General features: G+C 48.1%; 1 protein-coding gene, 1 long non-coding RNA gene and 3 other non-coding genes across 6 annotated transcripts; 1 reads left to right on the top strand and 4 right to left on the bottom strand.

The window, feature by feature from the left end:
- Window positions 1–2,024: 2,024 nt before the first annotated feature.
- LOC128824723 (uncharacterized) lies at window positions 2,025–8,919 on the bottom strand. 2 transcript variants are annotated; one of them, XR_008442526.1, is made up of 3 exons: window positions 8,833–8,919; window positions 6,288–6,392; window positions 2,025–5,737 (listed from the first exon to the last, which is right to left on the bottom strand). It is a non-coding gene; the product is annotated as an uncharacterized LOC128824723 (long non-coding RNA). The 2 variants fall into 2 exon arrangements; XR_008442527.1 differs by having other exon boundaries at window positions 2,025–5,615.
- LOC128825013 (U5 spliceosomal RNA) lies at window positions 3,423–3,538 on the bottom strand. Its single transcript, XR_008442566.1, has one exon. It is a non-coding gene; the product is annotated as a U5 spliceosomal RNA (small nuclear RNA).
- Window positions 8,647–8,762, bottom strand: LOC128825012 (U5 spliceosomal RNA). The gene has a single exon (XR_008442565.1). It is a non-coding gene; the product is annotated as a U5 spliceosomal RNA (small nuclear RNA).
- Window positions 8,884–18,580, top strand: C16H22orf39 (chromosome 16 C22orf39 homolog). Its single transcript, XM_054006553.1, has 4 exons — window positions 8,884–8,971; window positions 15,074–15,400; window positions 16,223–16,390; window positions 17,843–18,580. Exons 2-4 carry the CDS (start codon window positions 15,377–15,379, stop codon window positions 17,966–17,968), a joined length of 318 nt encoding a protein of 105 aa, XP_053862528.1. The 5' UTR covers window positions 8,884–8,971; window positions 15,074–15,376; the 3' UTR covers window positions 17,969–18,580.
- Window positions 14,064–14,179, bottom strand: LOC128825011 (U5 spliceosomal RNA). The gene has a single exon (XR_008442564.1). It is a non-coding gene; the product is annotated as a U5 spliceosomal RNA (small nuclear RNA).
- Window positions 18,581–19,025: the final 445 nt, after the last annotated feature.

The following is a 19,025-nucleotide window of genomic DNA, read 5'->3' as shown; positions in this document are numbered from 1 at the left end:
TTTTGGCCAAAGCATTATCCCCTATTTCTTAGTCTGTAGTCCTGTTGGAGATGACATCTCCTAACTGCTCTTCCTGTCTTTCTGTTTGGCAATACGGTTTCCCAAGCTGTGGAGATGGGTCACTGGTGGTGATATGTCTATGCAGCAAATGGGAAGGATAAATGCCTTCTCAGAGGTGCAGAGGGAGCTAAATGACTCCTTGCATGTGTTACTTTGGAGAAGTAAGTAATAAATGATCTGGAAAGGGGAGTGAACAGTGAAGATAAGGTTACCATTCGTCCGGATTCCCCCGGACATGTCCGGCTTTTAGAGTTAAAAATAGCGTCCGGGGGGAATTTGTAAATGTCTGGACTCCCCCTCCCCTCCCCCTCCCCCGCTGAGCACGCGCTGCTGACAGGGCAGCCAGACAGATGGTGCCACTTACATGGGGCTCCGACAGCCAGAGAGAGCCCCTCCTCCACTTCCCCCTCCTCTCCCCTGCAGCTGAGAGCACTCCCTCCCTCCCTGCAGTTGCAGATCACCAGCCGGCTGTTCGCACCGGCAGTCTGGAGCTCCTCCCCCTGCTCCTCCTCCTCCCGCACGCTGGTCTGAGCAGCAGGGTAAGGGGGCCAGGGGGTCGGAGAAGAGGTAGGGAGGTTCTGGAGGGAGCAGTCAAGAGACAGGGGGGCTTTCTGGGGGGGGTGTGGATAAGGTTTTGGGCAGTCAGGGTACAGGTAGGGGGTAGGATCCTGGGGGAGGCAGTTCGGGTGGGGGGTCTCAGGAGGGGGCAGTTAGGGGACAAGGAACAGGGAGGCTTAGGTAGGGGGTGGGGGTTCTGGAGGGCAGTTAGGAGCAGGGGTCCCAGGAGGGGTAGTCAGGGGACAAGGAGTGGGGGGGCTTTCAGGGGGCAGGGGTGGGGAGAGGGATCAGAGCAGTCAGGGGACAGGGAGCAGAGGGGTTTAGATGGGTCGGGAGTTCTGGGGGGGGGTTGTCAGGGGGTGGGGAGTGGTTGGATGGGGCATGGGAGTTGCGGGGGTCTGTCTGGGGGTGGGGGTGTGGATAAGGGTTGGGGCAGTCAGGGGGCAGGTAGGGGGTAGGGTTCTAGGGGGCCAGTTAGGATGGGGGGAGGGTCTCAGGAGGGGGCAGTCAGGGAACAAGGAGCAGGGAGGCTTAGGTAGGGGGTGGAGTCCTGGGGGGCAGTTAGGGGCAGGGGTCCCAGGAGGGGGCAGTCAGGGGACAAGGAGCAGGGGGAGGGTTGGGAGTCCTGAGGGGGGCAGGAAGTGGGAGGGAGTGGAAGGGGCAGGGGCCGGGCTAGGGCAGGACTGGGGTGGGGCTCCTCCCGTCCTCTTTTTTGCTTGCTGAAATATGGTAACCCTAGTGAAGAGGAAAAGTTTGCAATGACACAAAATTATTCCAGACAGTACCGTCCAAAGCTGACTGCAAAGCATTGCAGGAGATGTCACAAACTGGATGATGAAATTCAATGTTGAGAAATGCAAAGTAATGCACATTGGAAAAAAATAATCCCAACTACATATCAAATGATGTGTTGTAAATTAGCTGTTAACCACTCAAGAAAGAGATCTTGGAGTCACCATGGATAATTCTCAGAAAACTTCAGCTCAATCCATAGCAGCAGTCAAAGAGGCTAACAGAATATTAGTGACTATCAGGAAAGGGATAGAAAAATAAGAGAAAATATCATAATGCCACTATATAATCGTTGGTGCACCCACACCTTGAATACTGTGTCCAGTTCTGGTGGCCCCATCTGAAAAAGGATATAATGGAACTGGAAAACATTCAGAGCAGGGGAACCATGATAATGAAGAGCATGGAATGGCTTCCATATGAGGAGAGACTAAAAACATTAGTGCTGTTCAGTTTAGAGAAGAGGCAACTAAAGAGGATCTGATAGAAGACAATAAAATGTCGAAAAGTGTAGAAAAAGTGAATAGAGAAGTATTATTTACCCTTTCCCACAATACAAAGAAGCAAAACAGAGGGAGAGGGACCTTCACCTGATTAAATTGACCCGTGGAACTCATTGCCACCATTAAATAACAGAAAACATGCAGATCGAGCTAAATATTGTGCATAGGGATTAGTTAATATTCTAAATCCTTAATGTGGAAATTAAACAATGCACAAAGACAATGACAATTCAAAATAGATCTGCAAGTTATTTTTACATTATACAAGTATTGTCTTGACAAGTCATTAATACAGTAACTCCTCACTTAAAGTTGTCCCTGTTAACGTTGTTTCATCATTTCGTTGCTGATCAATTAGAGAACATGCTCGTTTAAAGTTGCGCAATGCTCCCTTATAACGTGCTTTGGCAGCCGCCTGTTTTGTCCACTGTTTGCAGAAAGAGCAGCCTGTTAGAGCTAGCTGGTGGGGGGCTTGGAATCAGGGTGGGCCGGCAGCCCCCCATCAGCTCCTCACTCCCGTAAGTTCCCCATGTGGTAGCCACCCAGCAGGCTATCAATTGCCAGGCAGTTCAGCTGTCCCTCCCCCCACTGCCATGTGCTGCTCCTGCCCTCTGCCTTGGAGCTGCTCCCGGGAGCCTCCTGCTTGCTGTGCGGGGGCAGGAAGAGGGGGGCTAATGTCAGGGTGTCCCTTTTCCCCCTGATCCTGCACCCAGATTACCCCATCTCCATAGAGCAGGGGGGACACGACAGGGCTCAGGACCGAGGGAGCTTGCTGGCAGCAGCTGCTGTCTCAACTTGCTGATCTACTTAAAAAGGCAATGTACTTAGAGTGGGGTCAGCGTACGTAAAGGGGCAATGCACATCTCTCACACAGGGTGTGTCTCTCTGTCTCTGTCTGCCATGCTGTCTCCCCCCTCCCTCCATTTGTGCTGCCTTGTAGAGTGTGAGGCTACATTAACAACGTATTAACCCTTGAGGGCTCAGCAAGTGCTAGTTCATCATTTAGCAGTAAGGCATCCCCTGGGAAATATCCCACCCTCTGACTTCACCACCTCAACCAAGCTTCAAAATCATCCTCGCTGTGTACAGTCTTAAATTGTTTGTTTAAAAGTTATACTCTGTGTGTGTGTAGATATATATATATATATATAGAAAAAGAAAAACTTTTGTCTGGTGAGAAAAAGTTCTCTGGCACCTAACCTTCCCCCCCATTTACATTAATTCTTATGGGGAAATAGGATTCACATAAAAGTTACTGTACTAAGCAAACATATTCAACCTAAATCAACAAAGGTCATAAAATACTCCCAGTTTAGAAAAAAAAAACCTCATGAGTATTTTAAACTCTAAACACACTATACATAGTACAATCTAGCAGACAGAAAGCATGTAACAATTTCCCTACAAATAAAAAACCACCTATAACCCACAAACAAAAACCTTTTTAAGACAAACAAACTTTTTACACATATAAAACATTTTTTTTTCTATTTTTTACCAACATTGGGTAGCTTCACCGAAGTGAAGCCTCAAAAAATTGGGTAGAAACTCATAAATGTTCCTCTCCACGGAAATCTTTAGTAAAAGGCGAAAGATTTATACGATCTGAAGAGAAACCAGAGTATACCCGACACTCCGCAGAAGAGCTGCCAGGCCAAGGGCAACACTTTACAATGTCACGGTGACTACACTTGCCGATGGCTAAACCCCGCGTTTCTACAGCCCCGTGCACCGGCCCGATTAAACCGCGCGTTTGCTCCTCGGAACCAGGCTCTCTGGAGCACACCCAGCCCATGGACGAGGGACGCGGCTGAGGGTGCGCAATGCATTCTGGATATGGAAATTAGCATTCGCGGGTAGGTCGGAGAGCCCGGGAGGCGCCCAGCCTCTGAGCTGCGGCTGCAGCCCCTGGAACGCGGCTCCGGGCGGGGCGGCGGCTCCTGGGGACCCCGCCGCTGCAGGGGATTCCCGCCCCGGGGCAGCAGAGAGCGGCCGGGTCGTCCCCAGCCCCCGCCACCCCCCTCAGCAGACAGCACAAGGGATGTGCAATACGCTTCCAAGTGCACAGAGCTGAGCAGCGGCCACAGGGCTGGGATGGGCTGCTCCCACGATCGCCTGACAACGAAAGGAACAAGAGGGGCGTTATTCCTCACGCCTCTCACATTGGCAGCCCACTGAAATGTTCACACGTGTTTGATCCGCGGGATACAGGACAGCACTGTGCTCTGATGAGACTCCGGGAAATGGTCTTTTGGGGCTGATTCTGCAGCCATTACTCAGGTTAGTGAGCACTTACATTCTTGACTAGGACTCCTCGTGTAAGTGCTCACCAATGTAATGGCTGTCCAGCCTAAGCCCTAGGGTTCTCAGACTCGGGGCGGCTCCAGGCACCAGCGCAGCAAGCGCGTGCCTGGGGCGGCAAGCCGCGGGGGGCGGCCTGCCAGTCCCTGTGAAGGCAGCAGTCAGGCTGCCTTCGGTGGCATGCCAGCGGGAGGTCCGCCAGTCCCACGGCTTCCGCGGCAATTTGGCGGCGGGTACGCCAAAGGTGCGGGACTGGTAGATCTCCCGCAGGCATGCCGCCGAAAGCTGCCTGACTGCCGTGCTTGAGGTGGCAAAGGACATAGAGCCGCCCCTGCTCAGACTAAGGACTGCAGTTATTGGGGCAAATTATTAATGACTATTATTTAATATTTTTAATATGGCTGCAACCAGCAGCTCCGATCAGGGACCCACTGCTCTGGGGCTTGACAAAGAGGTAGAAAAGTTCCCTGCCCCGAAGAGCTTACAGTGAAAGAAGACAAATGGTATACAAAGTGTGGGGGAAAGGGAGACAAAATCTCTGAAAAATCCTCATAAAATCCTCTCCCCCTCTCAGGACTCCTCAAACCTGAGCATGAGGTTCATTGATCTCCAGCTAATTGATGCACTAGAACAGCTTTCAGATTTTAACTTTAAAAATGTTATTAAGATGATGTTTTAAAAAAGTGAACGGTACAGAGTTTAAGCATAGAAGTTTCTGGTTATTAGGGAATAATGTACAAATTATTGAGGGGTGCGAAGTTCGGTTTAAGATCGGGTGGCATAAGGAATACATAATCTGCAATATCCCCGATTGGGGGGAAAAGATTGATGGGTCAAAGTACAGACATTGAGATATGAGGGTATGTTGTTCATATGATGGCTATGTTCGGGTGTGGAGTATAATGAGTGGATATGATGATGAGGATAGACTGACCCTCATTTGCTGAGATTTAATGTTCAGGGAGTTTATGGTTCTAGTTCATATGATCCAGCGGACAAAGCCTCTTGGTCTCTTTCTCGTAGTCGAAGAATGATGTCGCTCTGGCTCACACCTCCTGGTACTGTCGGTGGCCAGTGATGTGTTCGATGTAGATGTCCCTGGACCATCGGATGGTGTCTGAATCCAGGAGGGACTGCATGAGCCGCGCGTAGCACACAGGTCTGCAGCACACACTCGTTGCAGGGGTCCCAGGCGCTCAGGGTTCCGACGATCAGGGCGTCCATCTGCACCTTGTAGGCCTTCACTTTCAGGGTGTCGGCTAGCGGGACATACTTTTCCAGCTTATGAGCTCGGGCTTTGCGAAACACCAGGGTCCTGTTCTCAGAGGAGACCATGACGTCGACGAGGATGATCTTTTTCTGGGCCTCATTAATGCTCTGTCTGTGAGTCTGTCTCTCTCTCTTATGTGGTATGTAACAGAAGAGATAAAGACATACATTTTATGTTCAAAGGTCAAGGATCCATGGTCCTGTAGATTTGGGGGAGGGGTTGGCAACCCCTACCCTTCCTTGATGACAAGGGACTGAAATTTCAAATGGGAGATTGTTGGAATTAAATTCAAGAGCATCAGATTGCACCAGAGTTGCTACCTACCTCACTGATTAGCTCTATCTTAGTCTGGGTAATTAACATACTGCTACAATTTTAATACAAGAATCCTTAACACATAATTCTGTTCGAAGACAGAGAATTCTTTCAGCCTGATTCCTCTCACTGGTTTCCCTGGCTGTCGCCACACACTCCTAAATTGCCTAAACCCACCCACTGACCTGTGACTAGCAATCTCTCACTGTTAACTCTTATTGCAAAACAGTTCAAAGAAACCATATGCAGGTGCTATATCGCAGCCTCAATGATCTTTTCTGCTCCCACATATCAATCTCAAACATACAGTCATCAGGCACACATAAGATATTTGCAGTTTCACTCATTACCAGTCCAGTCCCTTGCTGTTTCTTGTCTAACCACTGCACATATGGTAGAGCTGATTCCTGACTTTTTCACTCCGGAAAACAAGAATTGAGAGGTAAGCTGTGTAGGGAAGTCTTCCTCAACTTCATGCTTGCACTCACCTTGCACTCACCTTGCACTCAACTCCCCAAGGGCCTTTATGGATCTTCTGTTGACTTCAGGTTTCATTTGATTGTCAGTGATTTTCCAAGGTTGAGAAATACACACTGGAAAAAAATAATCCCAACTACACATATCAAATGATGTGTTGTAAATTAGCTGTTAACCACTCAAGAAAGAGATCTTGGAGTCACCATGGATAATTCTCTGAAAACTTCAGCTCAATGCATAGCAGCATTCAAGGAGGCTAACAGAATGTTAGTGACTATCAGGAAAGGGATAGAAAAATAAGAGAAAATATTATAATGCCACTATATAAACCTTGGTGCACCCACACCTTGAATACTGTATCCAGTTTTGGTGGCCCCATCTGAAAAAGGATATAATGGAACTGGAAAACATTCAGAGCAGGGGAACCATGATGATGAAGAGCATGGAATGGCTTCCATATGAGGAGAGACTAAAAACATTAGTGCTGTTCAGTTTAGAGAAGAGGCAACTAAAGAGGGGTCTGATAGAAGTCTATAAAATGATAAAAAGTGTAGAAAAAGTGAATAGAGAAGTATTATCTACCTTTTCCCACAATACAAAAATACAAAAAACCAAAGAAACAAAACAGAGGGAGAGGGACCGTCACCCCATTAAGTTGACCTGTAGAACTCATTGCCATTTTCTGATGGCCAAAAGTATAACTAGATTCAGAAAAGAACTAGATAAGTTAATGGAGGATAGCCAGGGATGCAACACCATGCTTGAGGTAAACCTAAACCTCTGACTACAGACACTGGGAGGGGGAAGACAGGAACACTCCAACTGCCCTGTTCTGTACACTTCCTCTGAAGCTCTGGTACTGGCCATGATCAGAGACAGGATACTGGGCTAGATAAACCATTGGTGTGACCCAGTATGGCAGTTCTGATGTTCTTACAGGAAAATGGGGGGTTAAGGATTAAATGGGATTTTTGCATAACATCATTTAGGCCAGGGGTCTCAAACTCAATTTACCTTAGGGCCAGTGCCGGTCCTCAAATCCTCCCAGTGGGACAAAAATGTTACTCATGCTTCCCAGAACCCGCCCCCAAAACTCCGCCCCCCACCTACCTAAGGTTCTGGGAGGGAGTTTGGGTACAGGAGGATGCCTGGGGCAGGGGATTGGGGTGCAGGCTCTGGGAGGGAGTTTGGGTGCAGAAGGGATGAGAGGTTGGGGTCTGGGAGGGAGTTTGGGTGGGGGAGGGGGTCTGCGGTGCAGGCTCTGGGATGGAGTTTGGGTGCTGGATACAGGCTCTCAGCTGGGGCAAGGGTGGGGGTGCAGGAGGAGGGGGTGGAGGCTCGAGGCGGGAGGGGTGCAGACTCTGGGAGGGAGTTTGGGGCGGGAGGGGGTGTGGGAAGGGGGTGCAGGCTCTTGGAGGGAGTTTGGGGGCAGGAGGGGGTCTGGGGAGGGGGTGCAGGCTTTGGAAGGGAGTTTGGGGGTGGGAGGGGATATGTGGGGAGGGGGTACAGGCTCTGGGATGGGGTTGAGGGGGCGGCACTTACCTAGCGCTCCAAGGTGGGGCGCGCCGGGGGGCATTGTTGCCCTCAGGCACCACCCTGCAGCTTCCCATTGGCCGCAGGGGTGCTCAGGGTGGGGCCAGCGTACAGAGGCACAGCTCTGCCCTGCCCTGGGGCCGCAGGAAGGGGCCGGCAGACACATGGCGGGAGTAGGCAGACTCCGCTCAGCTACACTGTGCTGCTGGGGCCCTGGGCCATTGTAAATCACCTGGGGGGGAAGGGGAGCGCCCTGGGGCAGCACATGGGGTCAAGGGAGAGACCAGGCCCTAAAACTGCTGGAGACCAACGGGCCATGTTGGGGAGGTTCGCGGGCAGCAGCTGGCCTGCGGGCTGGGTGTTTGAGACACTTGATTTAGGCCAATATGAGTACCCTCTTTTTGCACCATTCAATAACAGAAAACATGCAGCTGGAGCTAAATTCTGTGCCTAGGGCCCAGGGATTAGTTAATATCCTAAATCCTTAATTTGGAAATGAAACAATGCACAAAGAAAATGACAATTTAAAATAGATCTGCAAATTATTTTTACATTATACAAGTATTGCCTTGGTAACTCATTAATAGTAAACAAACATGTGCAACATGGATCACAAAACACACCCAATTCAGAAAAAAAAACTCACTAGTATATTAAATCCTAAAACCCTTTTACACAGTATATCCTGTTATATATATATAAAAAAAATCCAATAACATTTTCCATTCAAATAAAAAACCAGCCAAAAATTGTAAAAAAAAAAAGAAACTTGTTAAAATAAACATTTCAAGCTTATAAAACAACCAATTCTTTCTCTATTTTTTACCAACATTGGGTAGCTTCACCGAAGTGAAGCCTCAAAAAATTGGGTAGAAACTCATAAATGTTCCTCTCCACGGAAATCTTTAGTAAAAGGCGAAAGATTTATACGATCTGAAGAGAAACCAGAGTATACCCAACACTCCGCAGAAGAGCTGCCAGGAAAAGGGCAACACTTCACAATGTCACGGTGACTACACTTACCGGTGGCTAAACCCCGCGTTTCTACAGCCCCGTGCACCGGCCCGATTAAACCGCGCGTTTGCTGCTCGGAACCAGGCTCTCTGGAGCACACCCAGCCCATGGACGAGGGACGCGGCTGAGGGTGCGCAATGCATTCTGGGTATGGAAATTAGCATTCGCGGGTAGGTCGGAGAGCGCGGGGGGGCCCAGCCTCTGAGCTGCGGCTGCAGCCCCTGGAACGCGGCTCCGGGCGGGGCGGCGGCTCCTGGGGACCCCGCCGCTGCCCCGGGCGCAGCCCCGCGCACTGGTTACCCGGGAGGACCCGGGGTCTCGCGGGAGACGCCCTGGGCCGGGAGCCTGCGGGTGCCGGGCTCTGCGCCTCGGGCGGTGCAGTCGGGCTCAGGGCGCTGGTCGCTCCCGTTTGCCCGCGGGAAAGGGCCGCTGAGCCGCCCCGGGCAAGCTGGGGGGGCCGGACCGGCCATTGCCCGGAGCCTGCAGGGGATCCCGCCCCCTGCGGTCAGTACAGCCCGCCCGGGGCAGCAGAGAGCGGCCGGCTTGTGCACAGCCCTGTGCTCTGAGAGATAGGGGGAAACGGGCTTTGGGGGCTGATTCTGCAGCCATTAGGTTAGTGAAAAGAACAGGAGTACTTGTGGCACCTTAGAGACTAACAAATTTATTAGCGCATAAGCTTTCGTGGACTACAGCCCACTTCTTCGGATGCTGCTACTCCGGATCAGGTTAGTGAGCATTTATTCTTGACTGGGCCTCCTAATGTAAGTGCCCAGTCTAGCCCCAGGTTCTCACACTGACTGCAGTTATCGGGGCAGCAAATTATTCATGACTTATTTTTAATATGGCTGCACCCAGAAGCTCCAATCAAGATCCAGGCCCCACTGTTCTGGGGCTAGACAAAGAGGTAGAAAAGTTCCCTGCCCTGAAGAGCTTACAGTGAAAGAAGACAAGTGTTATACAAGGTGTGGAGAAAAGGGAGGCAAAATCTCTTAAAAATCCCCATACAACGCTCTCCTCCTCTCAAGACTCCTCAGACCTGAGCATGAGGTTCATTGATCTCCTGCTAATTGAGGCACTAGAACAGCTTTCAGAGTAGCAGCCGTGTTAGTCTGTATCCGCAAAAAGAACAGGAGTACTTGTGGCACCTTAGAGACTAACACATTTATTAGAGCTTAAGCTTTCGTGGGCTATAGCCCACTTCTTCGGATGCATATAGAGTGGAACATATATTGAGGAGATATATATACAAACATACAGAGAGCATGAACAGGTGGGAGTTGTCTTACCAACTCTGAGAGTTATAATCAAGTTATATCTTAGAGCTCTACAACCTATCCTGAAAGATGATCCTTTACTCTCACAGATCTTGGGAGACAGACCTGTCCTCGCTTACAGACAACCCCCCAGCCTAAAGCAAATACTCGCCAGCAACCACACATCTCTGAACAAAAACACTGACCCAGGAACCTATCCTTGTAACAAAGCCTGATGCCAACTCTGTCCACATATCTATTCAAGTGACATCATCATAGGACCTAATCACATCAGCCATACCATCAGGGGCTCGTTCACCTGCACATCTACCAATGTGATATATACCATCATGTGCCAGGATAGGTTGTAGATCTCTGATGATGCGCTGGAGAGGTTTTAGTTGGGGGCTGAAGGTGACAGCTAGTGGTGTTCTGTTATTTTCTTTGTTGGGCCTGTCTTATAGGAGGTGACTTCTGGGTACTCGTCTGGCTCTGTCAATCTGTTTTTTCACTTCAGCAGGTGGGTATTGTAGTTTTAAGAATGCTTGATAGAGATCTTGTAGGTGCTTGTCTCTATCTGAGGGATTGGAGCAAATGCAGTTATATCTTAGATTATAACTTGATTATTAAGTTATAATCAAGATAATCTTGATTATCACTTCAAAAGTTTTTTTCGCTTACTTAATTGGCCTCTCAGAGTTGGTAAGACAACTCCCACCTGTTCATGCTCTCTGTATGTTTGTATATATATCTCCTCAATATATGTTCCACTCTATATGGATCCGAATAAGTGGGCTGTAGCCCACAAAAGCTTATGCTCTAATAAATTTGTTAGTCTCTAAGGTGCCACAAGTACTCCTGTTCTTTTTGTAGAACAGCTTTGAGATTTTAATAATGCTGTCTGTGAGTCTGTCTCTCTCTCTTGTGTGGTATGTAACAGAAGAGATAAAGACATACATTTTATGTTCAAAGGTCAAGGATCCAGGGTCCTGCAGATATGGGGGAGGGGTTGGCAACCCCCACCCTTCCTTGATGACAAGGGACTGAAATTTCAAATGGGAGATTGCTGGAATTAAATTCAATAGCATCAGATTGCACCAGAGTTACTACCTACCTCATTTCTTAGCTCTATCGTAGTCTGGGTAATTAACATACTGCTAGAATTTTTTAATGTAAGTGCATATTTCCAGGCCAGGGAAAATTTAAGGGGGGTCAGAAGACCACAACCCCATTCCCTCAATTAAAAAAAAAATCAGCACAACCAAAGTACAGGATTTCAAACAGAAGCACTAAAGGCCATATAGTTAATCCTGCATGACATTCCCTTTGAAGTTCCTCAGAGTAAGGGCAGGACATGTCTTTAGATATTTGCAATAGATACCAATCGTAGAAAATTTTAGCGGAGGGAAAGTTTAGAAAGGTAGCAGTGGGCGAACACAACAGGTTATAATGGAAACTTTTTTGCATTTTTAACCATAGCAGTTGCAACCAGAATAACAGCTGAAATACATCAAATACTCCTGAGGGCGTTCTGCGCCAAAAAAAAAAAATGGGCTGGGAGGGAACACGGGTCCACGGCTGACTTGTGGGCTGTGTAGCCACCTCTGGGAAGGAAGGCGACCTCAGCCACCCGGAGTGTCCCCTCTCGCCCAGAGCCTGGTCACGAGGGCACTCTTCATTCCCGCAGGCAGTTTTCCCAGCGTTAGCAGCCTAGCACCCCTCCCCCATCTCGGCTCCTCCTGCGCGACACGTACGCGTGCACACTGCATTGCCCGCCGTGGGCACTGTCGGTAACGTGCACACACTGCTGAGAGCGGCATGTGGCATCTGTCCCTGGCGCAGCGTGCTCACACTTTGCACCATTCTACCTCTGCTAGGGTGACCAGATGTCCCGATTTTATAGGGACAGTCCCGATTTTTGGGTCTTTTTCTTATATAGGCTCCTATTACCCTCCACCCCCTGTCCCGATTTTTCACATTTGCTGTCTGGTCACCCTAACCTCTGCCCAGGTTGCCCAATCTCCTGTTTGTTCCACACCAGAGGCAGGAGGATGCTGAGTGGCTCAGCGCTGTGTCGCTCAGACCAGCTCTTGTCTCTTCATTGGCTTTGCCCAGCCAGGGGCGGAGCATAGGTAGCTGTGGCAACAACTGGCAGAGGGCGCTAGATGACTCCTTGCATGTGTTACTTTGGAGAAGGCCTTGCAATATCTAGGGCTAGACCTAGCTGTGGATAAGTCAGTATTTTTTTCTCACTGTACAGATGGGAAATGGCGGCAGAGAGCTCAGATCATACAGCAAGTCAATGGTACGGGTTTCCTAACTCCGCAGCCCTGTTCTAAACACTACTTGCCACTTCCTGTAGGTTATATATTCATACAACTGCACTTGCTGTTGCCCAACTTTTAGGCCTTGTCTACACTGGGGGGGTCGATCTAAGTTACGCAACTTCAGCTACGTGAATAACGTTGCTGAAGTCGACGTACTTAGATCAACTTACCGTGGTGTCTTCACTACGGTGAGTCAACTGCTGCCATTCCCCCGTCGACTCTGCCTGCGCCTCCTGCCGAACTGGAGTACCAGAGTCGACGGGAGAGTGCTCGGTGATCGATTTATCACGTCTAGACTAGATGCGATAAATCGATCCCCACTGGATCAATCGCTGCCCGCCAATCCGGACGGTAAGGAAGACATACCCTAAGTGTAACTCCCCATTTTGATCATCCCTGCTGATCTTGCAGCAGATACTTTAGCTATGCACTTAAAAGCAGGAGCAGCTATAATAAAGGAAAGTCTGAGCCTTGTAACAGTGGTATGCTGCCGCTGGAGAACTATTTGTATAATGTTTACATCCTTTTGTGGCTTTGTGAATGTGTGTTGCAATAAGTTGAGGAATGTGTTTGTAAGAAGTCTACAAACCACCATCCAAAAGACACCATTTGGCTTTAGACCCTTTTAATGGCAAGATCCTTCTATCCCTCTGAGTGATCCCAGTGGAGGAGGGCTGCTGCTCTTACCCCCAGTTCTTGTTGGATTTTCCATGACTGATTGCAGGGTATTCACCACTCACCAGGGGCATTCACTCCCTTTGCTGTTCTGCCAGCGCCCAAACCTAGAGAGCTGCAAGGCATAGCATTAGTTATTTTTCATGGCTTAAATGGAGCAGCAAAGAAGACCTCTCAATTTAAAGGGCACGGCTAGGGGAGTGTACCATTTGTGTTAGTTCTTGTTATGGGACTCAGAGGCCATGACAATGGGTGCTGCATAAACATACAGGAGCATCCAAACTTCAATCTAGCCAGGGCTCCACTGAAAACCTGCCACTGCATCTGCATGAAACAGAACTTATTCCTGGGGGAATTCTGTGCCAATAAATTAACAATTCTGCAACAAACAAAAATTCTGCACACAATATTTTAAAATTCTGCAAAATTCTTCATATATTAATTGTCAAAATACACAATATAATCACACTAGTTTCAGGTTTCAGAGTAGCAGCCGTGTTAGTCTGTATCCACAAAAAGAACAGGAGTACTTGTGGCACCTTAGAGACTAACAAATGTATTAGAGCATAAGCTTTCGTGGACTACAGCCCACTTCTTCGGATGCAAGTGGGCTGTAGTCCACGAAAGATTATGCTCTAATAAATTTGTTAGTCTCTAAGGTGCCACAAGTACTCCTGTTCTTCTTTTTGCGGATACAGACTAACACGGCTGCTGCTCTGAAACCTATGGAAAACGAGTGTTTTTTTGGAGGGGTGGGGGGAGAGAACAGGAGATGAGAAGGAATTTTTACAGAGCTTCCCCATGCAGACCCCAGCCTCTACCATTAAATAAATCACAATCTATCACACACAAAACACATGACATTTTCCCCACAAATAAAAAATAACACATAAATTGGAGAAAAAAATTTTTTTATCAAAACAATCAAATTTTTTAAACGTTTAAAACAAACAATTTTTTTTTCTATTTTTTACCAACATTGGGTAGCTTCACCGAAGTGAAGCCTCAAAAAATTGGGTAGAAACTCATAAATGTTCCTCTCCACGGAAATCTTTAGTAAAAGGCGAAAGATTTATACGATCTGAAGAGAAACCAGAGTATACCCAACACTCCGCAGAAGAGCTGCCAGGCCAAGGGCAACACTTTACAATGTCACGGTGACTACACTTACCGGTGGCTAAACCCCGCGTTTCTACAGCCCCGTGCACCGGCCCGATTAAACCGCGCGTTTGCTCCTCGGAACCAGGCTCTCTGGAGCACACCCAGCCCATGGACGAGGGACGCGGCTGAGGTGCGCAATGCATTCTGGATATGGAAATTAGCATTCGCGGGTAGGTCGGAGAGCGCGGGGGGGCCCAGCCTCTGAGCTGCGGCTGCAGCCCCTGGAACGCGGCTCCGGGCGGGGCGGCGGCTCCTGGGGACCCCGCCGCTGCCCCGGGCGCAGCCCCGCGCACTGGTTACCCGGGAGGACCCGGGGTCTCGCGGGAGATGCCCCGGGCCGGGAGCCTGCGGGTTCCGGGCTCTGCGCCTCGGGCGGTGCAGTCGGGCTCAGGGCGCTGGTCGCTCCCGTTTGCCCGCGGGAAAGGGCCGCTGAGCCGCCCCGGGCAAGCTGGGGGGGCCGGACCGGCCATTGCCCGGAGCCTGCAGGGGATCCCGCCCCCTGCGGTCAGTACAGCCCGCCCGGGGCAGCAGAGAGCGGCTTGTGCACAGCCCTGTGCTCTGAGAGATAGGGGGAAACGGGCTTTGGGGGCTGATTCTGCAGCCATTACTCCGGTTCGTGAGCATTTATTCTTGACTGGGCGGGGCCTCATGTACGTGCTCACCATGGTAATGGTGGCCCAGTCTGGCCCCAGGGTTCTCACACTAAGGACTGCAGTTATCGGGGCAGCACATTATTCATGACTATTATTTAATATTTTTAATCTGGTTGCACGTGGCATCTGTCCCTGGCGCAGCGCGCGCTCTCACACTTCGCACCGTTCTACCGCTGCCCAGGTTGCCGAATCTCCCGTTTGTTCAGCGCCGGAGGCAGGAGGATGCTGAGTGGCTCAGCGCTGTGTCGCTCAGACCAGCTCTTGTCTCTTCATTGGCTTTGCCCAGCCTGGGGCGGAGCATAGGTAGCCGTGGCAACAACTGGCTCAGCTTCGGCCTTCTGGCCACTCCGCCTCACGCGGCCGGAAAACGTAGTTTTACACGCTCCCCGGCGATTGGCTGGCATCGAGCTGTCCGTCATACACCCTTGTCCGATTGGTTCGATGAGCTCCGTGTGGGGCTGGGCTCACGGGGCCGGGCAGCGGCATGGCTGACCGCGGAGTGTGGAGGGTGAGTGAACGAGGGAGTGCGCGCGCGCCGCCTGGGGCCCGTCGAGCGGTCATGATGTGGGGGGAGGGTCCGCTCCTGGGCCAGGCCATCCCCTGCCGTCTCTAAGCGGCCCAGCTGTGCGCGTGTCTGCAGCCGGGATCACAGGGGATTCCGGCTAATACCGTCCCCGGGCGCCTGACCTCCTCCATGCGCGCTGCCAACTCCCCCCCAGCAGCGAGGGCAGGAGCATTTCCCCAGTGTGCAGAGGGTGTAATTGACACTCCCAGGAGTAGGGGTGGGCCCAGAGTCCGCCGGTGAGTTAGTGGCAATGGCTGAGAACAGGGCCCAGCACTCTGGCTAGTGGCTCAGGTGTTCTGAGCAGTGGGAAACTCCCTGTTGTATGTTTCAGGATGAAACTGATAAGGTAGAAGAAGATTAGTATCCAAATTCTATTCCTTAAAAACATGAGTCTTACCTTGAGCTGTTTACCACTGATTTGTTAGTAATGCAATAGTTCCTACGGCACACCCTCATGAGACAGGGCCTCTTTGCCCCAACCTCTGTACAGCAAAGAAACAAAGACAATCGGACTCTTGGTCGGATAGAGGAGAAAAAACATAATAGCACAGTATTTAATCTCAAAACACAATACACTGAGATGGCGTGTGGGGAAAATACCCCCATCAAGACAGCTGAAATGAATGGGACAGGTTTGATTTCCCACCATGACAACATAGACTGGGCATTTTTAAACTCAGAAACATCTTGTTCCTTACTACTGAGGCCAAATATCAGGATTTTTCTCCAGGTGTCTTCTTAACGTATTTTTTGCTATTTTACCAGCCTCCACGAACATGTGAGGATTATTGGTCTGAATGGAAACACTGTAAGGGCATCCGTAATTTATTCCATAACTATTATACGTATGGGGAAGCACCCTCCTGTGGACAGTGGAAAATAGACTATGGCAATTGCAGAAAGTGGGAAAAAAGCAAAAGTCCAGATGCTAAGGTATGATGAATGCCAAACTGAAGATAGTATTAATAATGGTATAAACAATAAATTGTGCATCATGCATGCAACATGGTCATCAGCATTAACCTTTCCCCACAAAAAAATCTACTCAGCCACTCATACCACAAAAAAGTAGATGTTTCAAATTTATCAGTATAAAGTACTTCCACAATTGAGTGGGCAAGGATGTCACAAGGCTGGTGTAATATCTATAGAAGAATAGTTATGTCAGTGATGAGAACAGGCCTTTTCCATGTTTGTGAGGCACTGTGTAGATGTTGGATAATTTTCCAATACATTTAACTCTTGGGTGTGTTTTGTTTCTGGGAGAGGGGACTAACAATTGCAATATTATAAGATTTTACAAATCCTTTAAAAATAACAAAATGTTGAGCCTAAATTGCCTGCCACTGTCCTTTTCAATCCACAACCTTTTCTTCAAAACTGTAGAGGGAAAAATGCCTTGCTTTCTTCCCCATGCTAATCCATACAAAATGTTGCCACTAAAATCATCTTCCTCTCCTATTGTTTTGACTGTATCATCCCTTCTTCAGATCTCTCCACTAGCTCCCCATTAGCTTATTTCAAGTTAAACCTTTGTCATTGCTTTTAAGAGTCAATGTCCATCATTCATTCATCACAGTATATACGTCTCTGACTTTAGCACCTTTCATGTTCTCTGCCTTCTCCCTTCCACTCCATGAACAATGTCAGTCTTAATTTTCCCGTTTCCTTCTCCAAAGCCTGTCTTTTTTATACTTCTATCCCCTATGCCCACAACCTCATACAAGTTCTCCATATTCCTTGCATCATTCTTAGTTGTGCTGTCTTGCCAATGAAAAGAGAATTTGAAAAAACACACCCTAACTTAATAGAATGCCACTAAGTCAGAAATAAATAGTCATAGTGGTGTTAGTGCTACTATTATTAAAGCTTTGTTTATCAGGATCATTAAGCCTAAAATTTCAAAATAACACTTGTGTTGCCAACTTGAGACAGTAGAGGGGCCTGATTTTAAGAGGGTGGACGTCCATCACTGTCTGAAAACAAGGCAGCATCGCAACACCGAACACCCCAAATTCAAAACCAATAGCTACTTTTGCAAATATAGGCCTTAAGATTTGGGTTTTTGCCATAAAAAGTAATGATCTTTTGAAGATAATTATTTGTACAGGAATAGTCATGCCTTTTGCTATCTGTGTATGCTTTTAAACTTGTAATAGCTATTCTAATAGAGTATATGTCAAACATTTTCTGCTATGACTTTTCCTTTTTGTTGCCATTACAAGCTGCTTTCATTTTAGTATGGCAAATTAATTTTTATATGTATCTTGAAAAAGGATCACTGGTAGAAGTAACTTGAGTTGTTGTGTGAGTAGTTAATGTTTATAACGTGCTTTGAAAATGCAGCACACTGAGTGTTGAGTATTATATTGTCATGCATTGCAGGAATCCCTATGCAAGAGTGAAAGAGCCCGGCTTTTGGAAAAACAAAAGTATGATCCAGTGTGGCAGCTGAGGAAAAGCCCACCAAGGGACTGGTACCTTCCTCTTGGTCAAGATAAACCAAAGTAATAAGACTATCTACCATAGTTGGCCCCCATATACCAGAAGATGTGAGGCCAATGCTATTTTTCTGCCATTTGATTCTGAAACAAGACTGTAGCCTCTAAAGGAGGAAGACTTCTCAGCTTATACTTCTGCGCACAGCAGTCCCCCACCTCATTAATGCCTATTTTGGAGTACGTTTAATGGTGTTTAAGAAATGTCTTAATGAGATATAAATATTTAAAAAGGATAGTTCAGGTGCTCACTTTAATTATTGTCTGCTACAGTCATCTGCCTTTCCCCTTGATCCAGACAAGGACAATGCCTGCTGCTTTGAAACAGCACACATCCATGTAGTCCGGCTGCTCTTGCTATTAGAGCCCACCCCTCACTTCCTTCACCTGGGCTAAGCATGCTGCCATCATGGCATGCCACGACCAGGCTAGCCAGATGAGGAATTAAAAAAAATAAGCTACCCCTCTCCATTGGCAATAGAGATTAAAGTCATCAGGACAGCCCAAGCAGCTGGTATTTGAAAAAGAAAGTTTGTACAGATGCACTATTGTCATCCTTAACAGTGTGCTATGGGGCAGCAGCCAGAAAATAAAGTTGACCTATACCAGCCATTTGCCCTTGCAAAATTATTCTCAGGCTGTTTTTGTTCTTAAATATGTTTGTGAAAGCATTAAAAGTTATCACAAAAATAAAGACTTCAGTGACTTTCAAAGATAAGTCTTATGGCTTTAAGCAAATTAGTTAAATTGAATCTCTTATCACATAGCCATGCAGTATGAAAAGCTATATTTACTTTGTTGTGATATATATCATATCTGTTTTCCCCTTGATTTGTACACAGGCACCTCAACAAAACCTGAATTAGAGCTAAAGGAGAAATTGACAGTTATCTTCCCACTACAGTAGACTGACATACGATCGCTTTAACAATTTTTCTTCCTGGCATAATTATACTCTCAGGAACTATGGTTTGTCCAGAGTGAGGAATTGTTACTCAGGAATAAATTAAAGGGGAAAAAATATTCTATAAGTGAAGAAATAACGTTCACTAAAGCCACAGTTCTCTATA

Source organism: Malaclemys terrapin, chromosome 16 (assembly GCF_027887155.1).
Source record: "Malaclemys terrapin pileata isolate rMalTer1 chromosome 16, rMalTer1.hap1, whole genome shotgun sequence".
NCBI lineage: Eukaryota > Metazoa > Chordata > Testudines > Emydidae > Malaclemys > Malaclemys terrapin.
Note: the sequence above shows the minus strand (reverse complement) of the source record. Positions and strands in the feature narration are given on the sequence as shown.